A 20,874-nucleotide genomic window follows, 5' to 3' on the forward strand; every position below is an offset into this window, starting at 1 on the left:
CTGAGGACAGGAACAAAAGAACATATCAGCGCTCCTCCCCCAGAAGAACCAAGGGCAGAGGATCGCAGCGCTTTAAGCCTTACAAGAATACACAGTCCCAAGCACCTCGTCCTTCAGGAAGGTCTCAGCCCTTTCGGAACAGGCACATTAAGAGAGGAGCAAGCTCAGGGGCAGGCTCCAGCCATACCCCACAATGAGAAGATGCAGACCCATCCATAGGAAGAAGACATAGGGGGCAGACTTACCCTCTTCTACCAAAGGTGGGTCCTAGCTATCATTCGAGAGGGGTACTTGCTGGAATTCCAAAGCATTCCCCCAGACAAATTTATGAAATCACCATGCCACTCCCACTCCAAGAGACTGGCAGTGGAAACCACGCTAGCAAGACACATTTATCACAAGCAGATTGTGATAAATTGCAGGAAGACCTTGTGAGACTGGAAAATTGGGCATCAAAATGGCAGTTGAAATTTAATGTGGATAAGTGCAAGGTGATGCATATAGGGAAAAATAACCCATGATATAGTTACACAATGTTAAGTTCCATATTAGGTGCTACCACCCTAGTAAGAGATCTAGGCATCATAGTGGATAACACATTGGAATTGTCAGTTCAGTGTGCTGCGGCAGTCAAAAAAGCAAACAATGTTGAGAATTATTAAAAAGGGAATGGTGAATTAAAAAAAAAGTCATAATGCCTCTGTGTCGGTCCATGGTGAGACCACACCTTGAATACTGTGTACAATTCTGGTCGCCACATCTCAAAAAGATATAGTTGCGATGGAGAAGGTACAGAGAAGGGCGACCAAATGATAAGGGGGATGGAACAGCTCCCTTATGGGGAAAGGCTGAAGAGGTTAGGGCTGTTCAGCTTGGAGAAGAGACGGCTGAGGGGGGATATGATAGAGGTCTTTAAGATCATGTGAGGTCTAGAACGAGTAGATGTGAATCTGTTATTTACTCTTTCAGATAATGGAAAGACTAGGGGGCACTCCATGAAGTTAGCATGTGGCACATTTAAAACTAATCAGCGAAAGTTCTTTTTCACTCAATGCACAATTAAACTCTGGAATTTGTTGCCAGAGGATGTGGTTAGTGCAGTTAGTATAGCTGTGTTTAAAAAAAGATTGGATAAGTTCTTGGCGGAGAAGTCAATTACCTGCTATTAATTGAGTTGACTTAGAAAACAGCCACTGCTATTACTAGCAACAGTAACATGGAATAGACTTAGTTTTTGGGTACTTGCCAGGTTCTTATGGCCTGGATTGGCCACTGTTGGAAGTAGGATGCTGGGCTTGATGGACCCTTGGTCTGACCCAGTATGGCATGTTCTTATGTTCTTAAGACTGCTCAGCCTGAAGGCAATAGCCCCAGTGCCCATGCTTCAACAAAATACTGGCCACTATTCAATTTATTTTATCGTTCCCAAGAAAGAAGGAACATTCCGGCCTATCCTGGACCTCAAGACCATCAATCGTTACCTGAAGGTCCCACACTTCCGCATGGAAACCCTATGCTCCATTATAATGGCAGTACAACCGGGAGAATTCTTAACCTCCCTGGACCTATCCGAAGCCTACCTTCACATTCTGGTCCATCAGAACCACCAGCACTTCCTGCAATTTGTGATATTGGGCCATCATCAATTCCAAGCACTACCCTTCGGACTAGCTACCGCCCCCAGAACCTTCACCAAAATCATGGTGGTACTGACGGAAGCACTGAGGAAAGGAGTCCTGGAACATCCTTACTTGGACAATTGGCTGATAAGGGCAGTGTCTCCAGAGGAGAGTCGCTATGCGACCACCAGAGTCAAGAATCTACTACAAGAACTCGGGTGGGTCGTGAACACAACCAAGAGTTGTCTACAGCCTTCCCAGTCACTAGAATACCTGGGAGTCCAGTTTGATACCAAACAGAACAAGGTTTACCTTCCCCCTCCACGAAGAAGGAAGCGAATGGATCATTTACAAAAACTGTTGACCTCTGTCCGCCCCAAGGTATGGGACTACCTTCAAGTCCTCGGCCTCATGACATCAACTCTGGAAGTTGTTGCGTGGACGAGCCCATATGCAGCCGCTGCAATGTTCCCTACTATCACGATGGAATTCAGTGTCTCAGAACTACTCAATTCGCCTCCAGCTACCGACAGAGGTTCAGGAGCAGCTTCAATGGTGACTACAGGAAGAACAGCTAAGCAGAGGTGTAAACCTATCCGCACCGAAGTGGATCTTGCTCACCACGGACGCAAGCCTGCGAGAGTGGGGAGCTCACTGTCAGGAACGAATGGCCCAGGGACAGTGGAACAAGGAAGAGGCAGGATGGAACATAAACCGCCTGGAAGCGCAAGCCGTCAGACGAGCCTGCCTACAATTCAGCCACAGACTCCGAGGCGAGTCCGTCAAAGTCATGTCGGACAACGCAACGACCGTTGCCTACATCAACTGGGGAGGAACCAAGAGCCAGCAGTGTCTCTAGAAATAGACCCCATCATAGAGTAGGTGGAAATAAATTACAAGGGGATGTTCGGCCTTCCACATCACAGGAAAAGACGACATCTCTGCCCGGCAGAGAGAGCCTAGACCTGAGGGAATGGTTGCTGACGGACACAGCCTTCCAGCTGATAGTAAATCAATGGGGTTCCCAGCCATGGACCTACTAGCAACTTGTCGCAATGCCCGGGTCTCCAGATTCTTCAGCCGCAGATGAAGAACCACAATCTCAGGGAATGACGCTCCTCGTCCAGAACTGGCCAGAAGGAAAGCCTCCTGTATGCCTTCCCACCCTGGCCACTACTGGGCAGGATCATCCACAAGATAGAACACCACAGGGACTAGTCCTACTAGTCGCCCCGGATTGGCCCAAGAGACAGACATACACAGACATGCAAAGGACTATTGGCGGGGAATCCTCTACTTCTATTGCCATACAGGGACCTTCTTCAGCAGGGACCGATCTCCCACGAAAACCCAGCTCGATTATCTCTTACGGTATGGCACTTGAGAGGACTAGCCTAAAGAATCGTGGCTACTCAAAAGCCGTGATTGATACCCTGCTTCAGGCTTGCAAGTCCTCCACATCTGTCTTTCATACGGAAAACAAAACTCAAAAAGAAGTTTACAGTGGGCTTCCCCGCTTACACAGAGCATTAAGGAACCCAAAAATCAATGGGATTACTTTAGGTTCTGGTAGAGTAAGACCGGTGATGCGGAAACACACACACTTTCAAGTTTAAAACACCTTCTCTCTACTACATAATTTTGAAGCTCTTGTGGAAGAGATTGAAATGGTACCTGAAAAGAAAGAAGAAACCCAATGCATACAGAAATTCCAAAATACAATCCATAACCAAAGGAAAAAGCTCATTGTGCTGGGTGACTGTCATCAGAGGCACTAATTTGGGAATTCTTTTAGAGGGAAACAATACAGTTATAAGCCTCCCAGGATCATCGGCCAGCAGAAATGTTGTTCAGATAGTCAAAGTGATCAAAGAAGAAAGCAAAGACTCTAAAGTTGATATCAATCCATCTGGGAACCAACAACCTTGCTAGAAATAGCATACAAGTGGTACAGAGAGATTTCCAGTCTCTAGCGAAGCAGATCAGTCACATGGCAACATCCATTGCCGTTTCAGAAGTGTCACCTGTTCATGGAAAGGGGAAAGAGAGGCTAAGCCATATTAATAACTTCAATATATGGCTCAAATCCTGGTGTAAGGAACAAAGTTCTGGATTTATTGGGGGCTGGGGCCATGTATGGAACAGTAAAAAGCTTTTCGTCAAAGATGGCTTACATCTGTCTGTGGCAGGAAAAAGGATCCTAAGAGATAGGATTTAAATTTATGTCATAAGGCATTTAAACTAGATGCCCAGGGTGGCAGAAAGAAATTAGAATGTCACCCCCCCCCACCACCCCCAATAATAATGCAGTGGAAAAGGATGAAGTGGATAACAAAACTCAACTAAATAAGTCACAAAAGGAGTCCAAGAAAAGCAGTAACCTGAACGAGAAAAGCTGGAAAGCTATGAGCACAAATGCTCGTAGTTCGGGCAATAAAATCCCAGATCTGCAAGCCCTAATGGTGGAGGCAGACTTGGACATTGTTGCTGTCATAGAGACAGGTTCACGGAATCTCATGATTGGATACAGAAATACCAGGCTATAACTTGTTAAGGGGAGGACAGGAAAGGGGGGAGGAGTGGCTCTTTCTGTCAGAAACAATATCCAAGCCACCTGAGCTGCAAGGAAATGGGGGCAAAGAAGCACTATGGGCCGACCTAAAAAAAAGATGCTGGGGCATTCCATTTTTATTGGAATGGTTTACAGACCTCAAATCAATCGGAAGAGCTTGACAGCAATCTGGTTGAAGACATCCAAAAGATGGGAAAGAAGGGAGAAGTGATGATTGTTGGAGATTTTAATCTGCCAGATGTAGACTGGAGAATCTCTTCTGCAGAATCTAACAGTAGTAGAGAGATAGTGGATGCCCTGCAAGGGGCTCTGTTCAAACAATTGGCAATGGAACCCATGGAGGAGGGAGCTATACTAGATTTAGTGCTCACTAATGGAGATAATGTCCCTAATGTCCAGGTGGGGTGCCCATCTCAGCAACAGTGATCATCAAACGGTATGGTTTAATATCACAAAACAGGATATGGAGAAGGAGCACACAGACCCGAGGTTTGCAGTTCAAAGACTTTGATGAAATGGGGGAAGTTACCTGGAGGAAGAACTAGAAGGCAGGGAGAACATGAGAGATGTGGAGCAGTGAGTGGGCCAAATTAAAGGAGCAATAACCAAGGCAACTAATCTATATGTTAGGTTTCATTTGTCTCTTGCTTTTCTATCTGGTACTCAAAGGAAGTGCTTGACAAAATAAAAGCTAAAAGAATAGCGTTTCAGAAATATAAAGGATCCCAAAGGGGAGGAGCACAAGGAAGAATATCTGGTGGAACTGAGAGAGACCAAGAAAGTAATCAAGACGGCAAAAGTCAAGGCAGAAGAAAGGATTGCCAAGAGGGTAAAGCAGAGAGGTGACAAAACATTTTTCAGATACATCAGAGAAAGGAGAAAAGTTCAAAGTGGTATAGTGAAATTGAAAGGTGAAAAGGATTAATATGTAGAGAGAGATGAAGAAATGGCAGAAATATTAAACGAATACTTCAGTTTGGTGTTCACTAAAGAGGACCCTGAAGAAGGACCGTCGCTAGGGTAACAAGAAACTGGAGTGAAGTAGATGTAACTCCCGTTTACAGAAGAGAATGTATGGGAAGAGCTAGGAAACTGAAAGTGGACAAAGCCATGGGGCCTGATGAGGTTCATCCCAGGATACTGAGGGAGCTCAGAGATGTGCTGGCAGGTCCGCTGAGTGAACCTGTTAAATAGATCCCTAGAACAGGAGTGGTGCCGAGTGATTGGAGAAGAGCGGTGGTGGTCCTGCTTCACAAGAGTGGGAGCAGAGAGGAGACTGGAAACTACAGCCAGGTTAGCCTCACCTCGGTGTAGGAAAGGTAATGGAGTCACTGCTGAAGAGAAAGAGTAGTGAACTATCTACAGTCAGAAGAATTGCTGGACCGAGAGGCAGCATGGATTCCACCAGGGTAAGGTTCTGTCAGACAAATCTGATTGACTTTTTTGCTTGGGTGACCCAAGGAATTAGAGGAAGAGTGCTCGATGTCATCTACTTAGATTTCAGCAAAGCTTTTGATACAGTCCCGCACAGGAGGCTTGTGAATAAAATGAGAAGCTTAGGTAGTGAGTGCCGAGGTGATGGCCTGAATTGCAAAACTGGTTGATGGACAGAAGCACAATGTGTGATGGTAAATGGAACTTACTCTGAAGAGGAGGCATGTGTTATGCAGAGTGCTGCAAGGACCGGTCCTGTTCACTATCTTTGTGAGCGACAGTGGTGGACAGAATAGAAAGTAAGGTTTGTCTTTTTGTGGATGATAACTAAGATCTGCAACAGAGTGGACACCCCGGAAGGAGTGGAGAGAAAATGAGACATGATTTAAGGAAGCTGGAAGAGTGTTCGAAGATGTGGGCAGCTGAGATTCAATGCCAAGAAGTGCAGAGTCATGCATATGGGGTGTGGAAATCCGAAAACTGTATTTGATGGGGGGTGAAGGGCTGATTGCACGGAGCAGGAGAGAGACCTTGGGGTGATAGTGTCTAATGATCTGAAGTCAGCGAAACATGTGACAAGGCGATAGCTAAAGCCAGAAAAATGCTGGGCTGCATAGAGAGAGAAACATCTAATAAGAGAAAGGAAGTGATGATCCCCTTGTACAGGGCCTTGGTGAGGCCTCACCTGGAGTACTGTGTTTAGTTCTGGGAGATCGTATCTCCAAAGTGACAGCATGGAGGCGGTCCAGAGAAGAGAGACCAAAAAAGTGGATGGTCTTCATAAAATGACTTATGAGGAGAGATTGAAGAACCTAAATATGTATATCCTGGAGGAGAGGAGGAGCAGGGGTTGATATTAATACAGACCTTTCAGAAACTTGAAAGGTTTTAATGATCCATGGTCAACAACAAACCTTTTTCCATGGAAACAAATCAGTAGAACTAGGAGCCACGACTTGAAGCTCAGGGAGGAAGACTCAGAACCAATGTCAGGAAGTATTTCTTCATGGAGAGGGTGGGGGATGCCTGAAATGCCCTTCCGGAGCAAGTGGTGAAGACTAAAACGGTGAAGCATTTCAAAGGAGGCCATAGGATAAACACTGTGGATCCATAAAGGCTAGAGGATGGGAATGAAGTGAGGAGCCATGGGGGTGGATTACTGGAGTGGGAAGGTTACTACATGTTGATTACTACCCTTACTCAATAAGCCTTCGCAAGGTTAATGCACCTCCAACATTGCTCTCTGCTTTCTACGGCAAGGGGCAACGTGGAAAAGAGATTTACATTTAGACAACAACCAACAAGGACTGAACTGAACTTCACAATGGGGGTAAACAAGCGTGTGGGTAGCTTGCCTAATACGGCGGTTACTACCCGAAACCAATTAAGCCTGATACATCACTTTGAATGCATATGTAGCGTTGCTCTCTGCTTCAACGGCAGGGGGAAAATGTGGAAAACAGGATTTACATTCAGACAACATCCAACAAGGGCAATGATCTGTGCGGTCTGGGTAAATAAGTATCGGGGTAACTTGCTTGATGTGGCGGTTACTACCCTTAATCATTAAGTCTTATGCTCACCTTTGATGCAACTCCAACATTTATCTGCATCAATGGCAGGGGATGGCAGGAAACTTGAATCAAACAGTTACCAACAAGGGCCTGAAAATTGGGTGGTTGGTGAACAGATACATATGGGAAAATAAGTATGGGAGCTTGCTGGGCAGACTGGATGGGCCGATTGGTCTTTTTTTTGCTGTCATTTCTATGTTTCTTTGTTTCTATGGATCTGGAGAGCATTCGAAGCTTGGTGTGAAGACAGCGGGTCTCCTCCCGAGGGCAGCCAAGAGTCCCACGATCCTAGAATTCCTACAGACGGGCATGCTGAAGGGGTTGTCCCTCAACTCCCTCAAGGTCCAAGTCGCAAGCACTGGCCTGTTTCAGGGTCCGAAGTGGACGGCATCAGACTATCAACTCATCCTGATGTGTCCCGCTTCCTGAAAGGAGTCAAACAACTCCGACCACTACTAGAGTAAGTTCCTAGCAGGGGAATCCTTCAGACCAACAAACGCCCTGTCTTTACGTCTCTTGACCTTAAAGACAGTGTTCTTGATTGCAATATGCTCAGCCAGACGCATCTCCGAACTTCAAGCATTATCCTGTCGGGAACCGTTCCTCAGGTTCACCCCGGGGACCATACAACTACGTACGGTACCATCCTTCCTTCCAAAAGTGGTTTCCCAGTTCCATATGAACCAGACCATATCCTTACCATCACCAGATGAGCAAAGGGATTCGGAAGACTCACGCCTCCTCTGCCACCTGAATGTCGGCAGAATCCTAGTCCGATTCCTGAAGAGATCGGAATCCTTGCGCAAAACTGATCACCTGTTCGTTCTTCACATTGGGAAGAAACAAGGGGAAGCGGCAACGTGGGCCACCATAGCCTGCTGGATCAAAGAAGTAATTAATGCTGCCTACATAGAGGCAGGAAAACCACTACCTCTACAGGTCAGGGCTTGTTCTACAAGGGCCCAGGCAGTCTCCTGGGCTGAAACCAAGTTGTTGTCGCCAGCTGAAATCTGTCGGGTAGTGACATGGTCCTCCTTACACACAGTCTCCAGTTTTTACCCGCCTGGATGTTCAGGCCAGGGAGGATACAGCCTTCGCAAGGGCAGCACTAGTGGGCCACGGGCAGCTCTCACCTGGTAGGGGAGTAGCTTTTGTACATCCCATTGGTCCTGAGTCCATCTGGCTACATGCTAGGAAATGGAGAAATTACTTACCTGATAATTTCGTTTTCCTTAGTGTAGACCAGTGATGGCCAACCTTTTGAGCTCAGTGTGTCAAAATTCATAAAAAAAACCGAGCATAACTCGGGTGGTGTGTCACTTCTAGAAAAATCCATAATTTTGTGATATTTGTAGCTCTAATCAACAAGTTATAATTTTAATATATATACTGTATTTATTAATAAAGCAAAAACAAATAATTCTTTACCTTACCTGCTTAGTGACTTTTTTGTTGCTGAATTTCATTGGCTAAATCTTCAATTGAAGGTTGGTATTTCGTACACTTCAAGTCCAAGCAAGCGTTACAAACTTCATCTGTCAGTCGGTTTCTTTTATTGGCTCCCATTCATGTTCACAACACTCCCTCCCCATCTCCCAGGCATGCACACATTCATTCTCACACACACAGACCCCCAGGCAGGCACCCATGCATTCACACACATACACCCCCAAGCAGAGTCCCATTCATACACATTCACACACTAAAGGTAGACCCCCCTCTCTTTCTTTTGCCAGCAACCTCAGAACCTCTCTCATTCCTCTGCTGCCACTGTCCACTGATGCCGCGTGGCTATTGCGGAGGTGCCGATTGCTGCTACTGACACTGAAGTCCATTCTGCTGCCTCCTCTGTGCAGGCCCCGTGGGCTTCCACTTTCTCCATGCTGATCTTGTACATTGTGAGATCCGTTGAGAAAGTGCTATTCTTGCACATTCCCAAAGAGTACATGTGCCAATCACTAAAAAGTACATTTTTTTTTTTTTTTGCCTTTGCTGTCTGATCTTAGTTTTCTAATTGGTTGGTCACAGGCTTTTTTTTTCACCTTCCCTTTCTTATTTTTTTTGCCAATTCCTTTTATATTGTCTTTTTTTCTGTTCTTTTTTCTCCATCTTCTTCCCTCAAACACACAGTCAGGTTCTCATTCTCACATGCATTTCTCTTTCTCACACACACAGGCTCTCACTGGCACATGCTCTCTCTCATACAATCATTCATATACACAGGCTCTCACTGGCACATGCTCTCTCTCATACAATCATTCATACACACAGGTTCTCGCTGGCACATGCTCTCTCATACAATCATTCATATACACAGGCTCTCACTGGCACATGCTCTCTCTCATACAATCATTCATATACACAGGCTCTCACTGGCACATGCTCTCTCTCATACAATCATTCATACACACAGGCTCTCACTGGCACATGCTCTCTCATACAATCATTCATATACACAGGCTGTCACTGGCACATGCTCTCTCTCTCTCTCTCTCTCTCTCTCTCTCACACACACACACACACACACACACACACACACACACACACAGGCTCTCACATGCTGTCTCTGCAAACATTCAGGTCCTCTCTCTCAACTCACCTCATACACGCACTCTACGGGCCCTCAGCCTCTCTCTCACCTCTGGGCCTCCTCTTCGCGGGTCGCCGCAGGATGGGCTCTGCAGCGGCCCTGATCTTCTCGGGCCGCGGCAGCCCTGCTACCGGGCCTCTTCCTCTTCTTGGGCCGCTGCGACTTGGGATTCGCAGCGACCCGCGGCGGCTCCTCCTCTTCTACACGCGCTGATTCGCTTCCTCCTTCCTGCCCACGCGGCTCCGGCAACGTTTACTTCCAGGGCCGCACAGGCAGGAAAGAGGAGCATCAGCGCGTTGTCTTGAGCCTCATCGTTGCGACGCATGAGCCTCCCTGCGCCCGGGGGCATTGGTGGAGGGTAGGGGGAAACTAAAAAACACATTTAAAGGCTCGGCGCAGCTGAAAAAGAAAAGGCTCGGCGCAGCCGATTTAAAAAAAAAAAAAAAAAATTCCTGATAGTCCTCGAAACACTGCGCGTGTCAGCCAAAACGGCTCGGCGTGTCACCTCTGACACGCGTGTCATAGGTTAGCCATCACTGGTGTAGACAGATGGACTCAGCATCCCGCCCAGGGCTGCCCATCAATAGTGACAAGGGAACACACATGAACCTCGTCCCCAAGGGACTATGGGTAAGCCATCTCCCTACCTCTGAATTGGGGTTGCTATAAGTTGGCAGGGATTCAGTGCTTGTGTGAGTACGGTCACGGTCACCGGCCTTTTAAGTTTTTAGTCAAGGTTTTAATAAAGCCTTAATCGAGGTTTTTCAATAGCTAGTCCACAATGGCTTTTGAAGAGAATATTGAATGGCTGAGGTCACTGGAGGGGTATATCTAGGGTGATTTTCAGCTTTGAAACCTGATTCCGTCTCCATCTGCTAGCATGGGAGCACATAACCCATTGGTCCTGAGTCCATCTGTCTACACTAAGGAAAACAAAATTATCAGGTAAGTAATTTCTCCAGTTTACAGAAGGGAAAGCTGCCTGCAGTAGTACTCGTATAGCACATGGTAACATACACAGGAACTGCTGTAAAATAAATCTTAAATGTCAGTTTACTAGCATTTTCTTTGTAGCAATGATTGAGCAGTAAATATAGAAGATAATGCACAGGTGTGAGCGGGGTATGACGGAAATTGAGTTTTGATGCACTGCTTGTCCAGAAATGACCTTTGGTTGGCTACGAATCGGGGAGAAAGGATCCATTTCACGAACACAAAGTGGATTGCAGAAAAACTGGATCAGGGTACAAGACAGTTTTTTTGCAGGTCAGCATTCTCTGTAATGTCTGCTCTGTTACTCTTGGTAGGCAGGAATAATTTGCCAACTGAATGCCCGCACCTCTGTCTTGGCTGCAGCCAACCCTGTGGAGTCGCAATGGAATCCAAAGAAGACCACGATTGAGAACATCCAACTTCCTCACACACTGTTGTCCAGGTAAATAAAATAGTTCAGATTTTTATTTGCTTTTATTTGCATTTCAGCTTATCAAGTATGTTCTTGATATGTAAAAAGTAATAAAACATATTACATAATGGGAAGCTCCACAGATCTAATATCTATCAACATACCATTTTAACCTATCCTCTGAAATCCCTCTCTTTCCCTGTATGTATCAGTCCAGACTGCTGGGTTTTGCCTCTCTTCCAGCAGATGGAGACAGAGAAAAACTTTGAGAGCATCCCCTCTTAACTGGGTGCAACACCTATCTCTCCTCAGTATTTCTCTGTCTCCAGCAGATGAGCTAGTGCAAATCCTGCGGCTCTGACTGTAGTTAGTTTCTTCTTTAGAAAAAAAAAAAAGAATCTCTCAGATTACAAAAACAACCTCAGCAGCTTCAGCTACTCAAGCAGCACAAGAGCGATCTGTAATTCCTCCCAGGGAATTACAGTCCTAGTCACAGGCTTCTAGGAGGGTCGGTGGCCCTAACTAGTTCCCCCTACTTTCAGTGGCAACGGAGTTGATACTGGTGGTCCAGCCCCTCCCCCCACCCCTCCCCCCTCTTTCTGGGGCCGGAGTGCTTGGCTGTCATGTGCAGAAAAAAAGAAAAAAAAATCCCAACAACAAACAAGGGGAAATGTTGTCACAGACCTACGTGTGTTTATCCTGCGCCAGTCTTTGTGGGCATTGACTCCCAAGTGGGGAGGGCTCCTCGGGAGCAAGGGGGGGCGAAGACTGGCAAGGCCTGTGGTGCGGGCAAACAGCCGGTGGCTCTGGACCTCGAGGCCGATCCGTTCCTGCTCAGTATGGGAACGGCAGCCATTTTGGAATCTCTTCATGCAGCCAAGCGGCAGGGGAGGGAGATCTCCCGCCCGATTTGTCCCCTACCGACTTGAGTCCTGCTGGGTTTCAGGAGGATTTTTCGGAGGAGGGGTGTTTCTAAGGGCCCAACAGGATTTACTGCCAACTTTGTGCTCTTAATGCACAAAACCTATCTAGTCAGGCTCGCCCATGTGCCCCCACAGCGCAGGCCACTCTGAGGTCCGCCCGCAAAGGTCCCCAGAAAGCAGGAGCCACAAGGGACAGTTCAGATTCGCAAAGTCAGGGGCCCTATGTCTCGGGACGATGCTACTGACCCTTCTTCGGGCTTGTCTGACCGTCTGCCACTCCTGATTCCATTGTAGACTCTTCTCTCCTTTCAGGAGATCAAGGCGGAGAGCAGGAGAAGTCGCTTCCCATTGACGGCGATGATCCAAAGGTACTGCGCCTATTCCTCAGGGAGGAATTAGATCCTCTGATTCTGCACGTCCTAGTGGAACTGGGTGTCGCAGTCCCTCAAGATACTTTGAGTCAGGACACAGTGGATCCTGTCTTAATCTTGGCTGGTTTCCGAGGACTGGCCAAAAATGTTCCTGTTTCACCATATGGTACAACAGCTTATGATCAGGGAGTGGGACACTCCTGAGTCTGGCTTGAGAGTCGGCCGAGCTATGGACAAACTCTATCCCTTGCCGGAGGAGACTTTGGAACTTTTGAGGGTGCCCAAAGTGGATGCTTCGGTGTCTGTGTTCACGAAGAGAACCACCATCCCCGTTGTGGGGGTGATGGCTCTCAAGGTCCTCCAGGATCGGAAACTAGAGGTGCATCTCAAGAAGATTTTTTAAGTATCTGCTCTTGGCATTCACGTTACGGTCTGTAGCAGTTTTATGATTTGCGCCTGTCTCCGCTGGGTACAGCAGCTGTTGAGTACTGGGAACTTCCTTCTCAGGAGGCGGCACAGGCTGAGCGTTTAGAAGCGGCTGTGGCCTGTGGAGCGGATGCCCTGTATGATCTCCTTCGTACCTCCTGAACAATAGTGTCTGCAGTCTCTGCAAGACGTCTTCTCTGGCTTCGCAACTGGTCACCGGATGTGTCCTCCAAAACTCAGCTAAATGCGATGCCTTTTAAGGGCAAGTTTTTTTGGCGAAGACTTGGAGCAGCTGATTACATTTCTGGGCGACAACAAGGTCCACAAACTCCCAGAGGACAAGCTTAAGGGGATTTGGAGCTTTCTCCCCACCCGCTCTCATTTTCAGGGGCAAAGGCGTTTTCGCCACAGCACAACTCCGGGACCAAGCCAGTGGTAATCCTCTGGTAAGCCCCAATCCTGGTTTCATTGTGGATGTAGAGCAAGTCAAGATGGGACTAGCCAGGGGTCCCTCGGATCCAAGTCTTCTCAGTGAAATAGGGCCGACCTGTTTTTCTGTCCCAGTAATCAGTGGCCAGCTGGCACTTTTTTTTTTTAAACAAGGAATGGGTCAAAATCACGTTGACCAGTGGGTCCTAAAGGTCATAGATCACGGCTATGCTTTAGAATTTATTTGGTCTCTGCAGGACCTCTTTTATGGTCTCTCCATGCGGCTCCCCATTCAAGAGAGAGGTCATTCATTAGACAATCCAGCGTTTGCTTGCCCTGGGAGCCATCGTTGCTGTCCCCCAAGCAGAGTGGGGGACTGGTCGCTATTCCATTTACTTCATGGTACCGAAGAAGGGAAGGCTCCTTCCGTCCCATTCTGGACCCTGAAGCAGGTGAACAGGACCCTCGAAGTCCTAAGCTTTTGCATGGAGACCCTACGATCCGTCATAGCAGCTGTGTGATGGGAGTTTTTGGCTGCACTTCCAATTTTGCATTCTTTCTTTGTCTGGCTACAGCTCCATGCACGTTCACCAAGGTGATGGTTGTGGTGATGGCGGCCCCGTACCTGGACGACTGGCTCATCCGCGCAGTCAGAGGAGCTCAGCCACCTTGATGTGGACAAGATGTTGCCCAACTGAAGTCCTTCGGTTGGGTTGTCAACCAGTCCAAAAGTCATCTTAATCCTTCTCGGATGCTGGATTTCCTAGGAGCAAGATTCAATACCCGAGTGGGCAAGGTCTTTCTAGCTGTTGCGTCCGTCGCCCTCACTCCGCCCTCTTTACCTCTGTGGCGACTCCCTTCAGGTCTGATGGACGGCTGGCTGCTGCTGCGTCTCCATGCAGTCTCCCTCCGGTGTTCCCGACCAGCTCGACGTTGCAGATCCACCATGTTGCCTGATGACCTAGGGCGCGCGCTCTGATTGAAGTACCAGCAAGTGCACGAACCTCAGGGGCGTCCCCCTGAGATGACATCATCCGCTTCCAGTATTTAAAGGTCTCTAATTCACTATCTAACTGAGTTAGCAAGAAGAGGATTCGGATACAGATTCGGCTACGTTTCCTCCAAGCTACTCTGCCTCCTCAGACTTACCAGAGGTACCCGCTCCTCAGGGGTCTCGCTTTTTTCTTTACTTTCAGATTACAGATAGGAACTGGTACTCGCTCCTCGAGGGCCCATGTTCCTAGACATTCTGAAGATTCTCTACTGCCTGGAAGCTATCGCTGCTACAAACAATTGTGAGTTACCATCATCTCTCAGAGCTTTCCCTGGAAACAGGTACTCGCTCCTCGAGGCCTAAATCTTTCCAGCTCCTGAGCTTCCTTGAGACCTTATGAGTTTTGTAATCTAGTTCTGTTCATGAACCTTGTCTACTCTACCTACTCACTTTCTACAGTTTCTCAACAGCTCAGCCATCCTGGATCGCGGTTCCAGTGCCTGAGGGACTACAGCCCTGCCGGGCTTATCAACTCTCTACTGCCACCTCTGGTGGTTTCCAAAACCTGTTTAATAAAAGAACTATGTGTGTCTGTCTCCATACTCAAGCCTAGCTGGTGGTCCCTTTAGGGATAGAAGCATACAGAGGATCCCTACACGTTCCCCAAACAAAAGTTACACACCATCAAACATTCCACTGCAGGACCATCTTTATGGAATGCCATCCCCCCCTGACCTCAGACAGGAACCTTGCTTACCAACATTCAGAAAAAGGCGCTAAAGACTTGGTTTTCTAGACAAGCCTTTCCTGATCACAACTGACTCTCCTAACTTTCTCACCAGAAAGACTACAACCACTTGTAAATTTCCCGCCAACACTATGTAAATAATTTATTCCTCTCATTGTTTCTGCCTAATTTATTCCTTCAACTCTTCTTCTTCTCCTAGTTCCAACTTCCCCTGTTTTATTGTAACTTACTTCTTTTCCTTCAACACCTGTTTATCGTTCAAAGTTATCACTCCCCCTGTTTTCTGTGATTGTATCATGAATGCCGGTATAAAAAAGCTTTAAATAAATAAATAAATATCCTCCCGGGAGTGTGGACATTTGCCACCGGCCCAGGGATTCACCACTACTATCTCAGATTCTTAACAGATTGCTAAACACCAACTATAACACAGAGCTTTCACAACAGCTAACTCCGCAGTCTAACAGCAGATTTATTACAGATTGCTAACTCCTATCTGATTGCTCCTCCCATCAGATAGTGGTTTCATAACAGATTGCTAACTCCCTAGCAAATCCTGAACAGATTGCTAACTCCTCCCTCTTTCAGGAGCCCGCAACACAGATTCCTAACACTAGCGGAGGAATGATCTGGCCAAGTTGGGCTTCGATGCCCCTCCAGAATTTTGAAGTTGCAGTCTCAAGTTCAACATCTGTTGCCAGTTGTGGTGCCCAGGGTCTGGGATTATTTGCAGGTCCTGGGCTGCATGGTGTCCACTTTGAAGCTGGTTCCGTGGGCATTTGCTCATATGAGACCTTTGCAGAGAGTATTGCTATCCTGTTGGGATCTGATGTCTGAAAACTTCCCGTTGCCCTTACCGCTCAGAGTCCACCAACTCCAGTCTTGGTGGCTCATCCACAAACACTTGAGGTGTGGTGTGGATCTCAAGGTGCCTCAGTGGGTGATAGTAACCATGGAATCCAGTCTCTCCGGTTGGGGGGGGGGGGGGGCAGTGTGTCAGTCCCAATTGGCTCACAGATTTTGGTCAGAGGAAGAGGCACAGTGGTCCATCAATTGCCTAGAGACCAGAGCGGTTCGACTGGCATTGCGGCAGTTTCTCCCACTTGTGCACAACCAGGCAGTATGGGTCCTGTCGGACAATGCGAAGGCAGCAGCCTACATCAACCGCCGAGGACTCAAGGAGGACATCTGATCCCAACATCATCAGGTAGCTCTAGAAGCGGAGCTACTGATGTCCTGGGCGGAGCAGCATCTAGTCTTCCTGGTAGCGTCCCACATAGCAGGGACCGAGAATGTGCAAGCGGATTTTCTGAGCCGCCAAAGGTTAGACCCAGGAGAGTGGGAGCTGTCGTGGGATGCGATGAACCTTATCTTCGCACAGATGGGGCACACCACATATGGTTTTGATGGCAACTTGAACAAATGCCAAGGCACAGCGTTTCTTCAGTCGCAGGCGGGAACATGGGGCAGAAGAGGTCGATATCCTTGTACTTCCCTGGCCGAGCGATATTCTGCTGTATGTGTTCCCTCCATGGCTTTTGATAGGCAAGCTCCTCCGGCATATAGAAAGTCATCCAGGGAAAGTGATTCTCATGGCCCTGGGAGGCCCTGGTTCACAGACCTAGTCAACCACGTGGTGGACAGACCGCTACGACTGAGTCATGTTCCAAACCTGCTGCATCAGGGCCCTATCTTTTTCGACCAAGTGGATCGCTTCTGTCTAGCGGCCTGGCTTTTGAGAGGAACCAGTTAAGAAAGAAGGGCTATCTGGATAATTTTATTGCTACCCTGCTTTGGGCCCAAAAGGCCTCTACCTTTTTAACTTACATCCGAGTCTGGAAGGTCTTCAACTCGTAGATTCTGGGATTTTTTGCAGAAAGGTCTCAGCAAAGGATTGACATTTAATACCCTCTGGGTTCAGGTTGCGGCCTTGGGATGCCTGAGAGGTAGGATTCATAGAGTTCTGCTCATGGCTCATCCGGATGTGGTATGTTACCTTTGAGGGGCGAAGCACTTAAATCCCCCCCCCATTCTTCCTGTATGTCCATAAGAACATAACATACTGGGCCAGACCAAGTGTTGCGCCCTTCGGTCACAGACGGCTGCGACCTCTGTTGCTCACCTCCTTTTTGCCTGCACCAGCGATTCTTGGAAGAATGGCGGCCTCCGCTTGCAAATGCCGCTCTCCTCTGTGTTCCCAGGAAGGCGTGGGTGATCCCGCCCACCATCTTGAATCAGGGATTACCTAGGGCAAGCACACGCACCAGGCTCCTTGTAATACACGTCATGGCGGGAACCTGGGGGGCGTCCCCTCCGCATGACACCCACCAGTGTATTTAAGCTATCCGACCTATGCTTCCTACAAGTTGGCAAGGACTTCCTCCCTCCTGAATTCCACTGCTCTTAGAGATGCTTCACTTTTGCTACGCTGAACTCGCTCCTGATCCTGGGACTTGAACGCCTTAGGTACCCGTTCCTCGGGGGCCTTGTTGCGTTCTGGCTATCCGCTCCTTGGAAGACCTTCCTGCCTGGAGACAACATTTACACCTAACCAGGACACAGCCTTGTTCAGCCTTGTGAGTACGCTATCATCTTGCTGATGGAACCTCCGGTGTACCCTGTGCCTCTGGCCACTACCGTGCTCGCCTCGGCAAACCACCTTCTACGCTTCAGAGTAAGTACCATCATCTACCCTGCTCTGCTGACCTCCTGCACTTCTCTTACCATTGACTGTGTGATCCTCTGCGTACCCCGTGCTGCGGGCCACTACCGGATCTACTTGAGAGGTGTACTATCTGGAGGAGGAGTTTCCCGGCGTACCCCGCTCCGCGGGCCACTACCCGGGGATATCATCACTGGGTAACTTTACTACTCTGGACTGTGTCTGTTGTCCCACTTGGTGGGTATTTCATCTACGTTCCAAGTATAATAAAGTCTCATTACTGTTTGTCAGTCTGAGCTGAGGCCATGCCTATCATAGTGAGCCTATGGGACTCGACAAAAGATTTTAGCTGTTCAGGAAGGAAAAAAATAAAACATTAGTCTCCTTTTTTTTTAATTATATATTTACATGGAAAGCGAAGAACAAAGGAAAAAACCTTAAGTTCCTTACAAAGAGATAAAAAAAAACCTTTTCAACAAATTTGAGTGGTAAAGGCTAAATCAGGAAAAGTTTTAACAGTTGAGGCAAAAAAAGTGACAGGATACTTTAGGAAAATCCGTGAGCCAATTTCTCATTACGGTATTTAAATCTAATGATGAAATAAAGGAGACTAATAAAGTACCTCAATCAATGACATCCAAAGAAGAATTTTCAAGAAAGTTAGCCAAATCATTTTGAAAAGAAATATTAGCTACAGACCCAGAGCTCCTCTTGATATTGAGGAGCGATAGGTGATGCACCCGGTTAAGAGGGGATGCTCTTGAATTTTTTCCTCTGTCTCCATCTACTGGAAGGAAGGCAAAACAGAGCAGTCTGGACTGATCCGTGATACTCAGGAACGAAAATTAGCAGGTAAGAACCAATTTTCCATCCTCCATCTGACAGTTTTACTGTACATTTGCAAGGGAAAGAGTATGAAATTAATACTAAGAGATATTGCCTCTTTACGTGTTTCCATTAATTATTTTCCTTTGCTCCAGTGTAGCTTTACACAGGCCCTGAAAAATCCAAATCGTTTGCCCTAGAAAGGGGGGACCTGGTGATTGCACCTAACTCTGTAATTTCCAGGTCCCTACAAACAGAATTGGATGACTGATGGCTATAGATGAGCTTTGGCAAGGGCTAGTATGATATTGTGTTAAGGCTACCAGTCAGTTTTGCGGGTTTAAGTAAGTGCTGACTGTGCCATATTTTGGTTTCTTTTTCCTGCAGGTTCGATTTGATTTTCTTAATGCTTGACCCGCAAGACGAAGCCTATGATAGGCGTCTTGCACACCACTTGGTTGCTCTTTATTACCAAAGCGAGGAGCAGCTTGAGGAGGAGCATGTGGATATGGCAGTCCTGAAAGACTACATTGCCTACGCCCGTACTTACGTTAGTCCTAAGCTAAGTGAAGAAGCAAGCCAAGCTCTTATTGAGGTAATGCAACTAATCAGAGTTCCCTGTACGTACCCGGATCAGTCCAGACAGTGGGTTGAGCCTCCTGTCCAGCAGATGGAGATAGAGAAAAAACTAAAGGGTATCCTAAATCAGGACAGTGCTCACCCTGCATCCCTTCAGTATTTCTCTATCTGCAGCAGATGCAGATGGCAGACCATGCGGCTCCCCTCTAGTCAGATTGTTTGGGAAAACCTACTTTCTACCTCTTTCTGTCTTATTTGGATCAAGCAAGTACTTAATTTCTATTTTCAGTTTTCAAAAAAAAAAAAAATCTTAAGTTTTCATTTCTTGTAGTGAGCAATAGTGTTTGCCCCTTGCTCTTACTGAGTGCCTAGGGGGGCTTTGCCCCTTGAGATCCTCAGCCTAGCACCCTACCCAGTGACCTGCCTGGCTAGGGGTAAAACTGGTGGTCCAGTCCCTCCACCATGCAGACCCAGAGACGAAGCATACCTCGCGTCTGCTGCAGAGAAGTTCATTCCTCTGCTTCTTCAACATTACCAAGTTTAAAAAAAACCAAAAACCTTCCATTGGGGGAAAGAGCGGGTAGCTGAACCTTTCACTTCCCTGCTCTCAGCCAGGCACCAGCGATTCTTGCTGTCTCTCACGCGGCAGATCTGCCCCTCCCCCTTTCTCCCTCTATGCCTCGATCGGCCTTTTGCCTTAATGTGGAGAGCCTGCCTCGCAGCTCTCCCACGAGGGAGTGTATTCTTGCTGTGTGAACAGAGGGGAAGGCTCCTCTGCGCCGGAGAGATCAGCTGGTCGTTTCGGGCCTGGCAGACGCGCTGCAAGGACGGCCCCGTTCCTGCAAACCGCGGGAACGGCAGCCATTTTGGCTCCAAACCTCACTGAATGAAGGTTCTGACCCTGATGGGGGCAGGGACCTGATTTTTCCTCATGCCCCCCCCCCCCCCCTGATTTAAGCCCCGTGGACCCCCCAGATGCCAGTTCTGACCCAGGCAAATCTCCAGGGCTTTTTTCAGCTGACTCTGTTCTCCTCATGCATAAGGCTTATGTTGCCAGCCTTCAACAGGATGACCCACCAGATCCTCAGCTGCCTGTTTGCCCTCCTCCTGCCAAGGTCCCTAGATTGGCTGCAGCGCAGGGGCCCAGGATCCCAGACTCTCAAGGGGTGAACTGGGTTTGGATGGTCCCAGGGGTTCCGGTCCTTCCGGCCCCCTCTAATCCGCCCGCTCCAATACCGGACCCCGACTCTGATGCCGATGTCCTCGCTCTGAATCCACCAATAGAGGGGAATGACCCCAGGGTGTAGCGTCTCTTCCAGCGTGAAGAGCTGGATCTGCTTATACCGCATGATCTGGCCGAGTTGGGCTTCGATGCCCCTCCAGAGGGCAACACGTCTGCCACAGCTTCTAGCAACGTTGACTCAGTCCTCACCAGTCTGAGGGCACCCCCGCGCACCTTCCCTTTCAATCCGATGCTAATGCAGTTAGTGCTCCCGGAATGGGAGACGCCGGAAGCCAGTTTGCGCGTGGGCAGGCCATGGACAAAGCTGTACCCGCTTCCAGATCCGTGTCTGGATATGCTCCGGGTCCCTAAGGTGGATGCCTCAGTCTCCGCTGTCACAAAGCGCACTACTAACCCAGTTGTGGGGACGACTGTGTTGAAAGATCTTCAGGGTCACAAATTGGAGGTCTACCTCAGAAGGATTTTTGAGGTCCTAGCGCT

The 20,874-nt window shown here is 48.0% G+C and overlaps 1 protein-coding gene across 1 annotated transcript in view; it reads left to right on the forward strand.

The window, feature by feature from the left end:
- The window catches only part of MCM4 (minichromosome maintenance complex component 4), a 114,637-nt gene that overhangs the window by 55,929 nt on the left and 37,834 nt on the right, over window positions 1–20,874 (forward strand). Inside the window, 2 exon segments of the mRNA XM_029591250.1 lie at window positions 11,097–11,224; window positions 18,960–19,167. Of these exon segments, the coding sequence (XP_029447110.1) occupies window positions 11,097–11,224; window positions 18,960–19,167 (336 nt within the window).

The sequence above is a fragment of the Rhinatrema bivittatum genome, chromosome 2 (genome assembly GCF_901001135.1).
Source record: "Rhinatrema bivittatum chromosome 2, aRhiBiv1.1, whole genome shotgun sequence".
Taxonomy (NCBI): domain Eukaryota; kingdom Metazoa; phylum Chordata; class Amphibia; order Gymnophiona; family Rhinatrematidae; genus Rhinatrema; species Rhinatrema bivittatum.